This window comes from Ips typographus, linkage group LG1 (assembly GCF_016097725.1).
Source record: "Ips typographus isolate SLU linkage group LG1, UJ_Ityp_2.0, whole genome shotgun sequence".
Lineage (NCBI taxonomy): Eukaryota > Metazoa > Arthropoda > Insecta > Coleoptera > Curculionidae > Ips > Ips typographus.
In genome coordinates this window covers 13809900-13828139 of record NC_138422.1, presented here as the reverse complement: position 1 = coordinate 13828139, position 18240 = coordinate 13809900, and the positions used below count along the sequence as shown (strand labels likewise).

The 18240-nt window shown below is 34.5% G+C and overlaps 2 protein-coding genes across 6 annotated transcripts in view; one reads left to right on the top strand and one right to left on the bottom strand.

The window, feature by feature from the left end:
• Positions 1-523, top strand: part of LOC145740329 (uncharacterized) — a 71288-nt gene extending 70765 nt beyond the window's left edge. For all 5 annotated transcript variants that reach the window (XM_081995827.1, XM_081995830.1, XM_081995829.1 and 2 more), the window contains 2 exons: positions 36-170; positions 230-523. In XM_081995827.1, the coding sequence (XP_081851953.1) occupies positions 36-170; positions 230-373 (279 nt within the window). In that variant the 3' untranslated portion in view covers positions 374-523. The remainder of the gene's footprint in view (positions 1-35; positions 171-229) is intronic.
• An 8-nt stretch (positions 524-531) lies between these two features.
• Positions 532-18232, bottom strand: Wdr81 (WD repeat domain 81). Its single transcript, XM_081995908.1, is given in 31 exon segments — positions 532-1232; positions 1410-1507; positions 2166-2324; positions 4752-4952; positions 5009-5205; positions 5380-5577; positions 6022-6309; positions 6361-6499; positions 6553-6783; positions 7085-7260; positions 7312-7517; positions 7569-7770; positions 8851-8956; positions 9010-9161; positions 9231-9255; positions 9258-9433; positions 9719-10125; positions 10414-10828; positions 11140-11308; positions 11356-11573; positions 11625-11753; positions 13625-13724; positions 13777-13949; positions 14008-14250; positions 14304-14487; positions 14551-14711; positions 15075-15244; positions 15307-15529; positions 15589-15829; positions 15883-16177; positions 17950-18232. Coding segments are annotated over 31 exon segments (6018 nt in total). The 5' UTR covers positions 18051-18232; the 3' UTR covers positions 532-997.
• Between the last annotated feature and the right edge of the window lie 8 nt (positions 18233-18240).

Sequence of the window (18240 nt, the reverse complement as noted above, 5' to 3'; positions counted from 1 at the left end):
TTTGACCATTTGAAATAAATTATTCTTTGCTACAGGTGGGTAGAAGTGGTAAACGTGAGTTAAGAAGCGCTACAGCTACTACAGCTGAAATGTTTGGGAGACTCAATCTAAAGCTGGTTCATGGTGGGCCTGCCACTCTGAATTCCATCAGGGTCCTACAGCCCAAACAAGTAAAACACATAAATCCGAACCTCAAATTTAATGCTGAAAAATAATTTTCCAAATACAGGTGCGTATTGACACTACAGACAACCACGACAAAACCATGGAATTCATGTGGAATAAAAGTCCTCAGATAGCTTCCATTGTGTCGTCTAAACTGTCCGCTGTTGCCAGATCCATGCTACAGCCACGTCCTAAATCCAGACAATAACAGAATTTGTCGCTCAAAAAATTTAAGAAAAGCCATAATGGTGTGTAAGTGGTTATAAGTACAAACAGCAAAGTTTTAAGTTGCTTTTTATATTTATTTATTTATTTATTTATTTAATTACAAATAGGTAATAAAAGTTGATCAACAAAACTAGAGTGTATTTTTAAAACAACTTTAGTTTAAATAATAAGGAATTTCAGAAAAGTACTAAAATCACAAAAGAGTTAACCAGAACATGATCGTCATCTACACAACAACTTTCGGCTACAATACAAGATATACAATAAATTTTCTTTGGGAATTACTTATAATACTTGGTGTTGATAATAATTTGTACAACATAATGTAAAAGTTGAATATGTTTGGGGGGTTAAAACTAAATAAGAAATTCGTACGTTTGCACTGTGACGGACACATATCCAAATTATATAAACGAACTGAATGTGATAATAAACACTTTATATTAACTGAAAGGACAGTTAACTTTTTGAGAATTTACTTGTTTTGTAAAAAGTAATAAAACCTCCCTAATTTTATTTTGCATCTGCCGTAATATCAATTAGAAGTTTAAAAGTTTTGATTAAAATCAAGTCTACTAATTTGAACATCTACCGTCTACCCTTTTTAACAAAACAAACTAATTTGACCGTTGTCGGCGCCCAGTAACAATAATCGATTCAAAGGAAGCAACCCCATAGCGGTGAGCAGGCCTTTAAAAGCGTCACTTCTCAACTTGGTGCTGCTGTAGGAAGAATCTGCAGAGATTTCCGAGTGTACTCCAACTTTGTTGGCGGTGGTAGCGCTTATTAGTTCAGTACCATCGTAGACGCAAAGGCAATGAGCGGGTTCCGTTGCTCCTCTAAGAATTTAAGTGTTAATTATTTTGTGAGTATTAATGTAAATAAATAATAGTCCAATGATTTGCGACAAAGTGTCTCCATAAAAAAGAACAATTCAGAAAAAGGGTATTTGGGGCCTTAAAATATATCCGGTAGCTTAGTCAAAACCCACAAAAATAATTAAATAAATCGCTTACCTCATATGATGTTTGAACCGTCCATCACTCACACTCCAGACGCTTACAGATTGATCTAAACTGCTCGATATCAAAACTTCCTCGTTTACGGCCACAAGCTGCAACAAATCATTATATAAACTAGTGGACAATTAAAGCAAACCGCCCGAATTTTTCGTTTAAAAAAACAAAACAAGATATAAATGCGAATGTATCTGGTTTTGTTTCCAGAATATTTTAACTCGAGTTTATTCGAAAAATTCGGGCGTTTCCTTTCAATTGGCCAGAAGTTTAGTTTAACAATTATTAGTACCGTAATTACAGTTAAACTATTCATAAACTTGACTGTAAAACACGAAAGTGAAAATTTAACATTCATTCTAAGAGTTTACCCGACTTCCTGTTCTTCTTATGCTTGTTTTCCCGACACTTCTAAGTCCATTTTAAAGTCTAAAGGTTTGAATGTGACAACAGATCAGGTTCAAAATAACACAGTATAAACTAAACTTATCTAAGCTGTCCTTAAACTCAACTTAGCCGATGTTGGGGAAACAGACATTATTACTTTGATTTTTTGTATTGGCGTTTCAAGTTAAGATCGCAGCGCCAGTTGAACTAAAATTACATTGTAAATAATATAACACATATTTATGAAACCTGCGCTAAATTCCTATCCAATTGGGGGAAATGACAGCACAAATTAATGCCCAAAACTGTCTTCAAAACTGATTACCAGAGGGAGTATCTCTTATCTTGAAACGCCAATAGAAAACCTACCTGTAAAACCTCCCCTTCATGAGCCCGCCAACTGGCAACCACTAAACCAGTTCTCGTATCCAATACGGTAATACTTCCGGAAGACTGACCCGCTGCTACCCAGTTTCCTGATGGAGCGATGGCAAGACAACGGATTAATCCAGATGGATTCACTGTAATCTGTCCCATAAATATTTAGATTTAAAAATGCACACAAAACATGAGTACCGATAAGTACTTTTGGCTATTTTCGGCACACACCGAAGATAATATACAATGTAGGCGAAAACTTCACGGCAGTGTTGTCGATGTCAGACGCCTACCTGAATTCATTGACTGAGTTAATTAAATAGTTTTGCTATTGGAGTATTGAATCATTCCTATTTATCTGGATGAATGATGAGTGTTTACTGTTTAGTCCGGTTTCTGCATTTATTTTTATTTGGTATTTGTTTAGCGGTTTAGCATTCCAATTACATTTATATGTAATTCATATACAGGGTTTTTCAATGAAAAGTAGCCACCCTGAATATCTTCCAAAATAATTTCTCTGTTAAAAAATGCTAAGACACGTCAACAAAGATTGCAAGGGGGATATCTTTTTACGCAGGATTTGAATTTCTGCCATCAGCCCCTTTGCCGCCATAGCCACCCCCACTAAGTTTTCAAATGGCACCATACCCTGTGTGGCACATCATTGGAAAGGGTATTTCATAAGGAATTAATTGCACAATTTTATTTGTACATTTGCTTTGAATTGAGACCAAAAAAAATAAAAAATACGTTTTGTGTTTATTTTTTGTTAACTGCAGAAATAATAGCAAATAGCGGTTATCATTTAATTAATGGCTCAAAATAACCTCCGTTAACTTCCATACAATAATACAAGCGACTTTGGAAGAGTTCGCGAACATTTGTGAGGACTTGCAATATTGGCCGGCTGTGTTGCATAGATTTTAGATTTTAAATGCCCCCATAGAAAAAAGTCCAACGGAGTGAGGTCGAGTGATCTCGCAGGCCACTCCATGGGACCACGTCTACCAATCCATCTTCCAGGAAATAGATTGTTCAGATATTCTCGAACGGGAAGTGAATAGTGTGGAGGTGCACCGTCTTGTTGGAAAATTAGTTAATTTTCAAATAAATTGAGTTACTACAGTTATGCCTGTTCACTTCTCCATTCAAAAAAAACATACACTCATCACTGAAGCAAATATTGTACAACAAGTTTACGTTGTTTGTCAGATTAGTAGACATAATTTCACAAAATTGTAGTCTTCTATCATAGTCATCTTCGTTTAATTCCCGAACCAATTTTACCTTCTATGGATGAAAATTGTGTTTTTTTAAAATTCTCCATACACTGCTTGTCGAAACACCCGATACATGGGAAATTTGATTTAAAGACTGATTATTATCCATTGTAACGTGTCCCAAAACAGCAACTTCAATTGGTTCATTAATAATTTGTCTTTCAGGTTGATGTTTTTTGTTTGTCACTGAACCAGTTTCCATGAATTTTTGCATCAACTTTAAGACATACTGATAACCAATTAATTTATCTGGATGGATTGCATTGAAAGCGCGCGCGGCAGCTCGCGCACAGTCGTTATGTTTGAAATAAAAACGTACAATTTCTATTCTTTCGGCAGTCGTGTAAACCATATTGACAATGTTCCTTCAAAACGAACTTACAAGTTGACCGACTGAGGCAAAAACATGGAATGGAAAACAGGTATTCAGTAGTGTTATCAGCAGTTTGACCAAAATAACAAAAAAAATGTTTTTATTTTTTTTGGTCTCAATTCAAAGCAAATGTACAAATAAAATAGTGCAATTAATTCCTTATGAAATACCCTTTCCAACGATGTGCCACACAGGGTAAGGTGCGATTTGAAAACTTAGTGGGGATGGCTATGGCGGCAAAGGGGCTGATGGCAGAAATTCAAATCCTACGTAAAAAGATGTCCCCCTTGCAATCTTTGTTGACGTGTCTTAGCATTTTTTAACAGAGAAATTATTTTCGAAGATATTCAGGGTGGCTACTTTTCATTGAAAAACCCTGTAAGTTAAATCAGCTCGTACGGTTTTTGAGGGAAGTCAATTTTTTTCAATAATTTGCCCCCCGACTCTAGCCCTCCAGCTACGTTACGGAATTGAAAAGTCTCTAATACGTCACGTGGAATGGGGTCAAGCTCACTTTAACATTTTATTTAATTTTATAAAAATATTACAATTTAATTTTCAAAAGCAAGACTTAACAGCACATCGTGAAGCATAAACTGTATATTAAATTTACATTTTGAACCTTAAATTCCACTATGGTAGACGATCCTATTAGGTAGAAATTTCACGTTTAGATGCGCTGGTGACAACGTGACAACGCCGCGACAAAATTCATGGCAAACTTAATTTTTGTACTAATTTTCCATCTCTGTCTGTTAGTGTAATGTTACAACTTTGCAATGTGTGAATGTTAATAACAGAACAAGTGAATTCAACTTTCTGATTATAACCTGTTCATTAGGTAGAAATTACTTTAAAGGATTAGTAGACCAAGGCACAATATAAAAAATTGCTAATAAATGAATTACAAAAATTACTTACTTTTAAGTCGTATACGTAATTGGCCAATCGGGCATCAATCACTTTGACAGTGCCTTCTGTGGTAGCCGAAAATATCAGACTGGACGGAGATGGAATGCTTTTCACCACGTTCACGGGGGAGAACTTGGGCGACTCTAATTGGCTGACAACGGACCCCATAAAAGGGTCCCATAAGTGGACGGTACTATCGCAAGAAGCAACCTGAAAACTGCTCGCTCACACCAAAATACTCCCTGACAATTTGATTATTTACAAACCAGACGTAAACTGTCGACAAAAGTCAAGGATAAAATAGACTTTTTGTGCAGTGTATAAGTGGATTGACAGTTTGATGTGGACGTGCCGTCGCCTTGACTCCTCAACGACCACAATTTAATGGTTTTGTCCCGTGATCCTGACATAAAACTGTTCTCGTTGTCCAGGATGTATATGCTTTTTACGCTGTTGGTATGTCCTAAATGTACGTAAGACAATTAATTTGTTTTTCTGTGGAGCAGTATTTAAGAAGTTAAGACCTAACCACAAAGGTATAATTAAATATAGAGTATTTTTCTACAACACGACATTTATACATTTGATACGGCCCAAGTAATACGTCAATCAGTTTTATAGAGATTTTTTTCTTTACCTGTAAAAGTTTGCAGCTTGATTTGGTTAAAATTGAACGTGGTGTCTTTTTCTGGACGTCCCACCTCGTGGGCCCAATAACTAAGCCAGTCTCCTCGCAAATGTCGAGTACTATTCTCCATTTTGTTGCTCACCAAACTCAGCAGATCCGTTGCTGCCTGACTTTCAGGCGTTTCGCTTTGAACGTCAATCCTATTACCTAAACAAGACCAGTCTTATAACGATACATATTTTCTTCAGCAAAGTTCACTAGATAGTTCAGACAGACAGAAATATTAGTTAGAGTTACGGAGATTTTACAGGATGCCTAAAATGTTTAGAATGACTTCCTGCATTAAGTGGACTAGGGTTACATCCACTTAAAACTGGGTAAACGCGGTCAAAACTGGTAGAGCGTTAGTTTCAAATTTAATTGTTCTATATGTCCAATCAAGTTGCGGTTAGCACTAAGTGAAGGTGCAGGTTTTACGATCGCTGGAATCCCAAAATAGAGGATACGAAATTTCCAAAAGGCAATTTTCAAAACAGAAGTAACAAAAATCGAATATCTTGAAAACGATTAGCGTTACGAAAAGTTTGCAAGAGACCAAAAAATGTTCAGAATTTACAACCACTTAGAACCAAATAAAAACGGTCAACTTACCTATAACGTTGATATTGCTTCCTATGCTGCCGGAGGTCGGTACAGACTTGCTAATTCCGCCAAACTCGGCCATAGTATTCATCTTGGCTCGAGTCTGCCTGGAAGTCAACATTTCCTGTTCCCATTCCTGACACAATTCCCGAATTTTCGAATGATTTTTCAATGATACGTCCATGGAATTGACGCCGATATGTTTGAGAAAAGGCAAATACGTCATATACGCCAGCTCTGCCGTGAATACTTGCTTCAGTTCTTCAATGGCAAGAGCTTGTATGTTTTCTTCGTCTTCTGTTCATTTAAACATTAAAGGAGTTAGAATAAAGTAGTGAAGTTTGTTACCTATTAAAGCCTTATTAACAGGTGGTGATAGACTATCCAGCGACTCGGAGTCTTTCAACCTTACAGGTACAGGAATTGGCCTTCCGCCCATAGTAAAATCCACTGAAACGTCTATTGACGTCACTGGAATCTCTGACGTCTTAAAGTAAAATTATTTAAATATAATTAAGTGTAGTCAGTGCGCAATCTCACCACTTTGTCACCGTTCACAAAGACTTTGTCATAAACATAGAAAAACCTCTGCAAAGCCGGTACAGCTAGATATTTTCTGGTCATGTCTGAGCCCATTCTAACCGCCAACACATACAAAGTATCAACGTACTTTCGAGCTAGAACATTCCTAGCTAGGGATCCGCTAGGAAATAGGTATTTAGTTGAGCCTAGTAGTCTAACTGTAGGATGTAGTATCCCTGACAGAATATCCTGAAGGAATGATACGGGTATAAGCCAAATAAACTGAATAATTATAATCAAGGTTTTAAACGAAAATTTCACATAGTTTGAGATCAAAACGATTGCTTCAAATCAAGAATTTGTAAATCTGAAACTTTCGGGAAAAAACATGAAAATTAAGTTAATGTTGTTGTAACTGAAATCTTAAATCTAAAAAAGTGATATTGCTGCAAATTTTGTTGTATTTAGATTTTAACCAACTCGGACTCATTGAACCCAGCTTAACTGTTTTGATTATGCAGTTAATTTGACTTGCATATATTATAATCACCTGCAATTGATCCATTAAGGTGGCATCACTCAAATAAGGAATAATGTGCTTGAGCAAGGCCAGGCAAGAAATAAGACCGCCTTCCAGAGTTTGAGTCAGTTTTTTCTTGCACAAAGCTAAAAGTTCTGTCATGTGCGGTAGGTACTGGAATAAAATCAGCTTTTCTCCGTAAAGAGCTAAAAATGTATTTTTTAAATTTTTGTTGTTATAAAATTGACAATACTAACCAGCTATGCTGGCAAGACAATCGAGCACCTTACAAGCGTTTTCATCACCAATCACTTTGCTTGAAGTAACACTTATAGAACGATCCTTCGGACTGCTTTCGTCACCTCCACCGATAAACAACAAATTTTCCTTGCCGACATAACAAAGAGTTAACATTTTAAGAAGATTGCGGGATAGAAATTTAGCCATTAGCACCGGTCCCAATCTTAAAGATTAAAGTTATAGTAACACACTCAGAATGACTAGAACATCTTACCGATGCGAAAGCCAAATAATCGAATCTGAACTCATATCGGAAATTTTCGGTTCAGTTCTCTTATTTTTTAGCGGAAGTCTAGTGAAAGAACCTACTGACGATGAGCGTCTCTGATCGCTTGTGTCAGAATCGCTCTGAGACGTCAACGACTTTTTCTCTAAAATGCTGTCAGTCTCGGACTTTCTACTACCAACCTCACAACCTAATAATATACAACTCCAAAGATTACAACATGATAGTATACAGTGCGTTTTTTTAACGCGCAACATAGGATTTCACGTGTTAAATTTTTAAGCCCATGTTAGACCATGTTATTTTGGAACTACAAGTATAAAACTTGACGAGTGGCTGTTTCGTACCCTGAACCTTAAGTAAGTTTACCAATTCGGCCTAAAAAGTGTTAAAAAGCTTGCAAAAAATCATCTTCTTTTGAAAAGGTTTTATTGTTTCGTACTCCCTGTATGCATTGTTGTTCTTTGTTGTTTTTGATACTGGCACGGCAGGTAGCAGGTAAAATTTGGCGTAGAAAGTAAAACAGGGTGATCATTAACTTTATATCAAGAAAGTTAAGAACAAAAAGAAGTATTTTTATAAGTGAATTGTTCAAAGTGACATCCGTTTGAAGTCAAACAGTATTCCAAACAATCATAAAATGCCCTTTTGACGTTCAAAAGATGTCGGGTCGTGATGCAGTCAAAATATGTCACTTTACCTGCTACCTGCCCTGCCAGTATAAAAACAACAAGGAACAACAATGCATACAGGGTGTATGGAACGATAAAATCTTTTCGAAAAAAAATGATTTTTTTTCCAGTTTTTAATCACTTTTTAGACCAAATTGGTAGACTTACTTAAGCTTCAGGGTACTAAAGACACACCCGTCAAGTTATAGACTTGCAGTTCCAAAATAAAATGGTCTAACATGGGCTTAAAAATTTAACACGTAAAATCCTATGTTGCGCGTTAAAAAAACCGCACTGTATGATTCAACGAGCATGTAATGATAGCCATTACTCACGAAGATAAAGTTTGTAAATCATTGAGTGATCTTTTTCTACGACTATCTATGGCAAGTATTCACACGAAAAAATTAAAATATTATTTGCTGTCAGCTGCCATTGTTCAATTTGGTATCAGAGACAGTTTCACGGCTATTGTAAAAATCAAGGTAAATTGCGATGATGTTACAATATAATAGAAAGGTAAATCAAGGTTTAGGAAAAATTCGCTAAGTTAAGAAGATTATTAAACAGTAGTAAAAAAACACTTTTCATCAACTTACTAATGTTGGTAAGATTGACATGTCGACTAGCCGGAATTGGAATGGTGGGAGATGCAATCCCTGAGGTGCCCTCTTCAGCATCGTCTTGCAAGTCCAAGTTCAACTCCTCGAATCCCATTAACTTCAGTTTCCATAGTGCTAATAATAAGAAATGCTTACCTCTAAACTCTTTAATTGTTCAATGTTTTCGGCCAGGGTTGCATCTAACGCTTCTTCAGCGGCTGACGCGTTAAAAGGCAAGTCGGATGCAATGTTCAATTCCAAGTGTTCTATCAAGCTTTTCATTTGATTTTCTGATTCTTTCTCTTCATCTAGTTAAAAAAATTGTCATCAACAATTAAAATTATCAAGTGTTATCAATCAGTGTTAGGGTATTTTACCTAATTCGAAGATTTCTTCATTTTACTAACAGTCTGATCGAACGAGCCTACATTGCACATTTTTACAGGTTTATCAAATGAGGGACTTGATTCGTTGACGGAAAACTCGTTATTGTCCATGTTTTTTAAATGCGATGTTTTTTTGTGGATTTTTTCGTTGTGAGTGTGCAATGTGAGATCCGATTTGTCATAATCCTTATATCCTGTAATACACCATTTTAAGTAATAATGATTGTGGATACTGAAGTAAAGATTTAACTGTATTATACATTAAGGAGGTAGAACGTTGACCATCAATAGCAGTGAAACCAGACACTTTTTTCTAATGACAATTAAGTTTTCTTTCTAAAGAATGTCACAGTTTAATAATGTGCTTACTGTACACATTGCATAATGTCAAAAAGCATTTTTTTTTTTCAAATAGCTTATCAAATCATGACTACATTTTGCCATGTAAATATTTCACAGGAAAAAAATAGTGAACTTACCTCCAACTGCTTCAACTAAAGGCGTGACAAAATGTTCTAAAAAGCACTTCAAACCAAGCCGAACGATCAGTCTTAACAAAAAACTGTGATGGTAAATTTTCGCAATTTTTCCATTATAAGGCAGATAAGTCTCCGAAGGCTCGTTCTCGTACAGTTTCAAAATCGGCTCCAACAGTTCCTGAGTCGACCTTTTCGGGCCTAAAACTTTCGAAACCGGATCGAACAAATACCAAGCGGCCAGCACAGAACTGGGCGGATCTTCTATCAAGTCTTTAACGTGGGGCACCAAAATGTCGATGATTTCCGCGTCGGCGTTGATGTTGATAGACTCGAAAAAATGTTCCAAATGTTTGGCGCACGCCTTAACTTTGCATTCCGCAATGTTTTGCGCAAACAGTATTTTTGTTCTAGATATTTGTCACTGTTACTTTGAGTCTACAGGGTACCACAAATTCGTGTATAAGTATAGGGATCTTGAAAACGGTAACTAAATTTTGTTAAATTATGGTAAAATTGCGCAACTTGGAGTTTAATAACCTGATGCATGGATATCTTCTGAAGTAATAAAATTTTCTGAAATATTAAGACCACGAATTTTACCATAATTTAACCAACTCTGTATATCTTACCATATTCAAGATTCCCATACTTACACACAAATTTCTGGCACCCTGTATATATAAAAAAATTACAACCTTTCAACAGTTTCATATTCCTCGCACAAAGTACCGTCACAATCAAAATGATACAAAACCTCCAGCTCGTAGGCAACGTTTTTGAACTCCTTCAACTCGGCAATTATTTTATAAAGGCTCTGGAACGGTTTGGGGAAAGGAATTACACAATGGAGTAACGGTTCTAGTAGTAAATGAGCACTAGGAGGCGGCAACCCCAAGTCAGTTACTGCAGGGTAATTGAAATTTTTTAAATCATGGATTTGCGGTTGGAGCAGAAGATTTATTATGTTCAGGACGCAAGAAGGAATCTCGTTTTGGCAGCTCTGAACCGCGATAAGGCAAGATTTGAGACGTTGAGTGAAAGGTGGGTTAGAGGAGGTGGAACCTAGGGCTCGGAGTTGTTTTGCCAAGAAGATTTCCACTACAAGACAACCTAAACAAGACAGTTTTGCTTATTTAAATCAACAGTTCTATGCACATCAAAATAATGTATGAAACAAGAAAGTTTCGCTTATTTTTAAAATTACCAAAAATATAATTTGGCCAAACGAAGCAGTGTAAAGTTGATAACCACCGTGGTTGGCGAAAAAAGTAAATTTTACAGAATTATTCACGTTATTCGACACGTAAATAACCCTGTATAATAAAAAATACGGTTATAAGTAAAACATTATGGAGGTTTTAAAAAAGGTCTAAATTTGCTTCTTTCCACAATATTTTGATGTGTCTTATACTATAAATTACCTAAAACTTGTAGTTCTTTAACACGTCTGGACGATATAATTTCCGAGTAGTTGTACTGAACATTGGACGATTTTCGTTTAACAAAACTAGGCTGAAACTCTTGATGGTGTTCCGTATTAAAATTATCCATGGGAAATGTGTAAGATTTAGTTGTTCGATTTCTAGCAACCTTAAAATCGATTTACTAAAACTACATCAACTAACCAAAATACTTACTCGACAACTCTCATCAAAATTCTCGGAGTAAATAAAATTAGTAAAGGCGTTCTGCACCAAACAATTATCGGGTTTTTCACTTTTTGGTTTGGTGTCCGAAAAACCTTGCAGACGTTTTCCGCTCTCGGTGTGGAAAGTTTTGGAAATAAAAAATTCCCGCTTTTCCAAGTTTTCCAAAACGCCCTCGGGTTTATAATCTTTTGGAAGACAAATTGATCCTAAAATTGATTTTGCGTGTAAAATAACTTGTTTATTAAGGTTTAGTTTACCTGAGTTTGAGCCTATTAAAGCTGGAGGAAGATTGTATTTTAACTTTGTAGTTACGTGAGAGGTAAAAGTAGGATTTTTTGGTCCTACACTTGCGCTTCTCGTTGCGCTTGGACTTCGGTTTTGCTTTGCTGTAAAATGCAATGTTATGACTATTATTGCACCGGTTGGCCTAAATTTTAAAGTTTTAGAAATAAAAGGTAAAATTGGCCTAGAGAAACATAAATAAAGAGCGTTTTATGGCAAATACTTTCAGTTTTTTGCGGTCGTTGAAAACCGAAAAATAAACGAGACGTGGAACTTTTTGGATTCATTTCAATTTCTCAAAAAAGAGTCAAAAAATCAAATATCTCGGTAACGGTTAGAGTTTTTACAAGAGACCAAAAATGTTCAGAATACCTTTTTGCACCTGAATTGCATTTGCACGTTACGAACATTTTGAGTTTTTTACGGTCCCTGAGACCCAAAAAATAACAAAAATTCAATTTCATTCAAATTTATTGTATTCAAGTTCCAAGAAAAGTCGTAAAAGTTGAATATCTCGGAAACGGTAAAAGTTACGAAAATTTTGCATCTAATTTACTCAGTATATAGACATAAAACAGGGCAAACCCTGTCACTGCTGGTCAAGTCATACTTTCTGATCAAAAATGGTGAATTTTTGGACAGCCTGTATATGTTTAATAATTACTACGTTTCCATGCAAATTAAAAACGTTCTCAAAACGTTTTGAGTTTTGAATTTTGCCTTGTAAACCCGTTTTCAATTCGGTTTCAATCTTATTTCACTTCAAGGTCGATTCACCGATTTTTGGGATCGTATCGAGATTGAAATATCAGGGAAACACCTTAAAAATGAAAACAAATTTGAAATCGAGAAAATACGTCGCAATTGTGTATTGTCAACGTGTAAATGTTATTTTTCACTTCTTTTAAGTTAGAGAACATAATCAAAAATTTTATCATTTGAATTGTTTCTAATTTCATTAATTGTTGTTACTAATAAAGTAAGCAATAATTACATTTTACCTTATCATGGCTACCAGAAATGTTTGGCTGGACAAAGAAGTAAAACTTCTACTGGAAACTTTCCAAACACAAAACATCAATCAGTATTATTCTGATAGCAAGAAGTATAAAAATGGAGAAATTTACCAATTAGTTTATGAAGAATTAGTAAAAAAAGGTGTAACTACTAAGAACGTTTTGCAAATTAAAAATAAATGGAAAGCTTTGAAGTGCATGTATTATAAAGTGATGCGTACAAATGGGACAAGTGGAGAAGTCCGTTCAGAGTGTAACTATTTTGCCATGCTTGATGAAATATTGAATGCCAGACCATCATCCAGTTTGTGGGGTGGACACTCTTGGCTAATATGAAGAAAGAAGTGCATCGGAACTCAAATGACACATCTCAATCGTTTCTGGGTTTTGTCAATCTAGTTTCAAAACGGAATTGAAAACGATTTGAAAATTAGCATAGAAACTGTAACAAATTTCAATTTTGAGATCGTTTTAAAAACGCCTTCAATTGCATGGAAACATACTAAATTAGTACGTTTGTTGCGTTGTTTTTGTTGCATGAGTTCAGTTCAAGATGAACGATTTGAGTTTTTTAAGAACTTTAAAAGCTTCTAATTTACTAACTTGTAATCAAGAAAAAACTGTAGAAATATGATTTGGTTTTTCTGAGCTTTCTTATACTTCTTTTTTGTACGATAAATATATAATAAAATTATATAAAATTAATAAAATTATACTTTATTAATATGAAAATATTTAAATTATAATCTAAAATTTCTGCATTCTGAGTGTAATGTTGGTTTATTTCAAAAACACTATAAATGAACTGGGCCATACCACAATAGTAATTTTACATCTTATTCATATAAGTTTTTGCAATTACAAAAAAAGAAGTAATCCAACTTATTGGTTATTTAAATACGGGTGTGACATAAGTATTATTATAAACAAAATATAGAAAAAATCCAAATAATACTTACTGGTTTCTTCATGTAAAGAAGACCTACTTCTTGATAAAATTTTAGAAAGTCCCAAAGGCGACCAGCTAGTATTTGATGAAGCATTTGCTTCCAATCCATCCTACGAAATATTATCTTTAAGAATAACAATTAAAATTGTTTAAGTGTCGTACGTCTTCATCGCTTTTATTCAATGATTCAACAACAGTATTGCTAGAAGGATTGCTTCTGTCTCTTGATCTTTGTTTAGAGGTAGTCAAGCTAGTTTGTTTAGGGGGTGTTTTACCCCAATATGGCGATATTATTGCTTTCGGGGGATGTGGTTGAGCAAAAAGTTGTACTATTCCTGTAAAAACGAAAAATATTGCATATAACTGGGTAAAATTGATGAGGATGATTGCAACCTGATTTGGTGAGATTGCTGTGATCATCTGCCAGATGTAGACAAACGTTTTTGGATTTTATTGCTGCTGATCCGGACAATTTGTAACCAAAAGTCAGATCAATCCAGTGGTGGAGTCTTTCAGAAACGTGATCACTTTCCAGTATTTCCCGGTGTTTTTCAATAAAATCCTCCGGGCTTGAAGCCCAAGACGGTACTTCCAGATCGTCAAGATCGTCGTGTATGCTTCTAAACACTGACGGATCTATAATATGGACCCTATACAAACAGTTCAAACAGAAGATTTAATAGAAGTACCGGTAAAAAACTCTGGAATACATTCATCTGGAGTCCATTCTTGCATTCTTTGAATTGAACTAGGATATTCTGCAGGCACCCAAATAGTTCTCACATTTTTGCATAATACTGACTTTGGTGTGCGACGTGCCATGTAAACGTAGTATGTGATAGAAGACAGAACATCTGACACATGATGAGGAACCTCCAATAAGTAAATTTGAGTTAGATTTAGTCAACTCAACTCGTATTATAGTTGAAACCTCACCTGCGTTTGAGAGTGGTCGTAAGTTAAATCTAATTGACGGTCGCCTTTATTGAGTCGATATTTGGACTTTTTCAAGTCTCTCCAGTTTTTGCCACACCTAGAGGCAAAATCGGTGACCCAGGGAAACACATAATGACAGTTTGGATCACCCAATTTCCTCCCTAAAAGATGTATAGCTTCATCAAGTTGTACCATTTATACTGAGTGGGTCAAGTAAAATGTTCTATTTAAAGTTCTTTAAAAGTTAAAAGAATTCCGAGAACCACATTTTACAGGGTGTTTTATTAGAAAAGCGCAATACTTCAGTTTTGTACTAAAGTACTCTTAGTTTTGCTATACAGGTGTTTGATAAATACATCAACAACAAGCGCCAGAAAACGTCAATAAAACAGTTCTTGTCTCACGTAACACAGAATTTTTACACTTCAACCTTTTTTTTCATTTTTCATTTCGCAAAAAATTGCAAAATAAGAATATTGTACATATTTTGTCTACTTTTATTATTAGAAGAAAACTGAACCTACCAGAAAACTTATTTAGAGCAGATATGTACGTAAAATTAGAAATTTTTCGATCAATCCACAATTGGCACAACTCCTCTAAAGTTCCATTACTAATGTGAACTTTATCAAAAGTCCGTATACCGCAATATCTACACTTCATAGTGTTGACATCAAATTGATGTCCAAATTTCCTAAAACCCAAAATTTAAAAAACCCAAGAAAAAAATTAACCCTACAAAATCTAAAAACTCACCTACAGTCTCTATTATTGGAATGATGTGGAACAATTTCAGAAATAGCAAAATCCTGTACGTACAAATTGGAATCTATTTGAGGAAAAACGTAAATCCACAAATCTTCAGTCAAAAAAATATCTTTTAGAGTAATTTCGCCTAAAGTTAAACTTCGATCATGAAGCGATTTTAAAACTTGAATCAGTTGATATATTATAAAAAGAGGTTTAGAGTAACACTTATCTGAAAAAAAAAGTTTACTTAATTAGTGTGAAATAAGTGAAAGTTTGGACCAGTTTTACCTAATAAAGCAGGGCTAAAAGTAACACAGTCAAACAAATTATGTTCTAAATACGGAATGTGTAAAAGAAATATTGCATTCAATGTTTCCACAGCACAAAATACAGGTAAAATGTTCAAATGGACATTAAAATCCTTTGAACTGTCCATATTTAAAGATGGGTCCATAGTATTTACAATCAAACACCCATACATCCTTAAAACGATCTGCCTAAGGGCGTCGTTATAATCTATTAAAGTTACCTAATGAATACTATTGATTAATAACAGTGTTATTGTAAAAACGTAAAGCTTACATGTGTTTCCTTAGAACTATCTGAATTAATTCCGTACTTTTTATACGCCTCTTTCCACAGATTCTTCAGGTTGCTTTGTGAAATGTATTGCATCAACTGTGGAAAGAGTAGCGGTGTCTCATCGTTGGTTGCGTTAGGCCTTATTCTAGGTAGAGGAACCACTTTTAAATCTTTTTTCTTGTAAACGGACACAAATATTTTCATCCACGGTGAAACTGGATCTTCTGAGATTTGCCAGTGATCCAGACGCGGTTTTTCTATAAATTCCACCAGTTGATGATGCTTGAACAAAGATCTAAAACAAACAAAAATTGTGTTTGTTTATATTGATTTACTATAACTTTCTGCCGATGTAAAAACTACTATACAGAGTGAAACAAGTCACAATTCAAGCCGTGATTAAAAAATTCCAAGACAAAGGTAAAAAAAATGTTCTTCTTCTCTCAACATTGTTTCCACTGATGAAAGTGTCTGACTCTTCCAGTGATTCTTCTTTAGCGGTTCTAGGAAACTTGGCTTTTTAAATGTTATTTGAGTTTGTAAAACAAAAAAAAGTTTGCAGTGGCTATATCTGGTAAATAGGCGGGCTAAAGGCAAAATCAATTTCACCAATTCCTCACTTTTCTATTGCACAGCCTCACGCAACATCCTGATGATAGCAAAAACGATTATTTGTTTTCCTTATGGTAAAAGAAATTCCTAAAATACCACACTTTAGCAGTAAAAAATGTTTCTTGAAAAATCGGCAAAAAACTGAAATTTGTTTTGAAAAGCAACATGCAAGGCTATTCCAGTATGAAATCGACTAATTATTTATACAGGTTATAAAATAAGTAGCATGCTTTCTGCTTCCAGACACAATAACAATATACAATTAATTAATAATAAATACCCAATAACTAAGCCATGGTTTCTGCCAGAAAGGGCTCTAAAATGAAGAAATAAGTTACTACAAACCTTCTAAAACCAAGAGTAAAAAAATGTTCAATGGTGTATGGAACAGAAAATACTTTCAGTCTAGTTTCTAGAAGGTTTAAACTAACTTATTAATTACCTCTCTTTAAGAGCATTTTCAAACAAAAACTATAGTGTTTAACTGTTTAATTAACACCATGATTTAACTTCACCATAAACAATTAATTCTGTATTAACTAGCATGTAGGGTTTGTCTTCTTTTTTCCTCTCCATAGCAGGTTTATTACCAAGTTTATTACCCTTAAATTAAAGTTTGGACAATGTCTGAGTGTCTGATGAGTTTTTTTGTCACTTGCCTGCTCCTGATAATAAATAAATAAATAAATAAAACATATTTATTTTAGCACTTGGCTAGTATACATTATTTACAGAGTTGTTTCTTAGCGCTACGACATCTTAAGGAAAAAACCTTTTTACTTATTTAAATAAAACATTTTTAATTTTTTTGTGATGATGGATGTTTCTACACAAGAAATATGTAGTGTGTCTTTCCACTGCTTGAGTCACTATTTATTAACCAAAGATGCCCAGAGATATTAAACTAAACAACACATTTTTATGTTGAAAAACTATTTCAAAAAATTGGTTAATTGACAACAATTTAACTTTTTCTTTCTTGGATTGGTTTCTTTCCCAATATTATAGTTAAAATTGTTCTCATCAGCAAACAGCAACTAAATTATGCCTCATAACAGTGCAGAACCTATCAACATTTATCCCCATTTTTTTTATTTAAAAAAATGTGACACACATTTCAAGCAACCTTAAATCTACTAATTTTTTAGCCTAATGTTAGTTCTATTTGTATGTGGAAGTTGTAAGTACAGTGGATATTCTCTCATTTTTAAGGTGGTATTTCAAAACACAAAATAGATTTGTCCTAATATGACTAATTCATTTTACTGATATAAATTATTTTGTTTATTGCAGCTGATCAACTAATTTTTATGTGAACCTACACTCAAATAGAGACAAAACTTTAAATTAGAGGTTGTAACAATTTATTAACTAACTATTTCTGGGGTTATTCAAATATTCGGTAGCACATGTTGTGTGTACCTTTACAAGAGTATTTAAATAAACAAAACTTACTTTAACCACTGTTTATGCACCAAAGAAATATATCTGCCCCCTTTATCGGTTCTGGCCAGGTACTTGGGTGGTATTCCCAGCTCATCAAATACTGGATCCATTTTTACTGCAAACACTTCGTTAATTTGAATGCATCGCGGACAGCCTTAACAATATCACAGAAAATAATGAGTACGAGCTTAAAATCTGCTAGGATATAAAGAAAAAGAGTCAAAATATTTCAAAAGCTTATTATTTTGAAATTCCAAACAAAAACATAACCTTGACTAGACAAACGTCAACGTAAAGGAT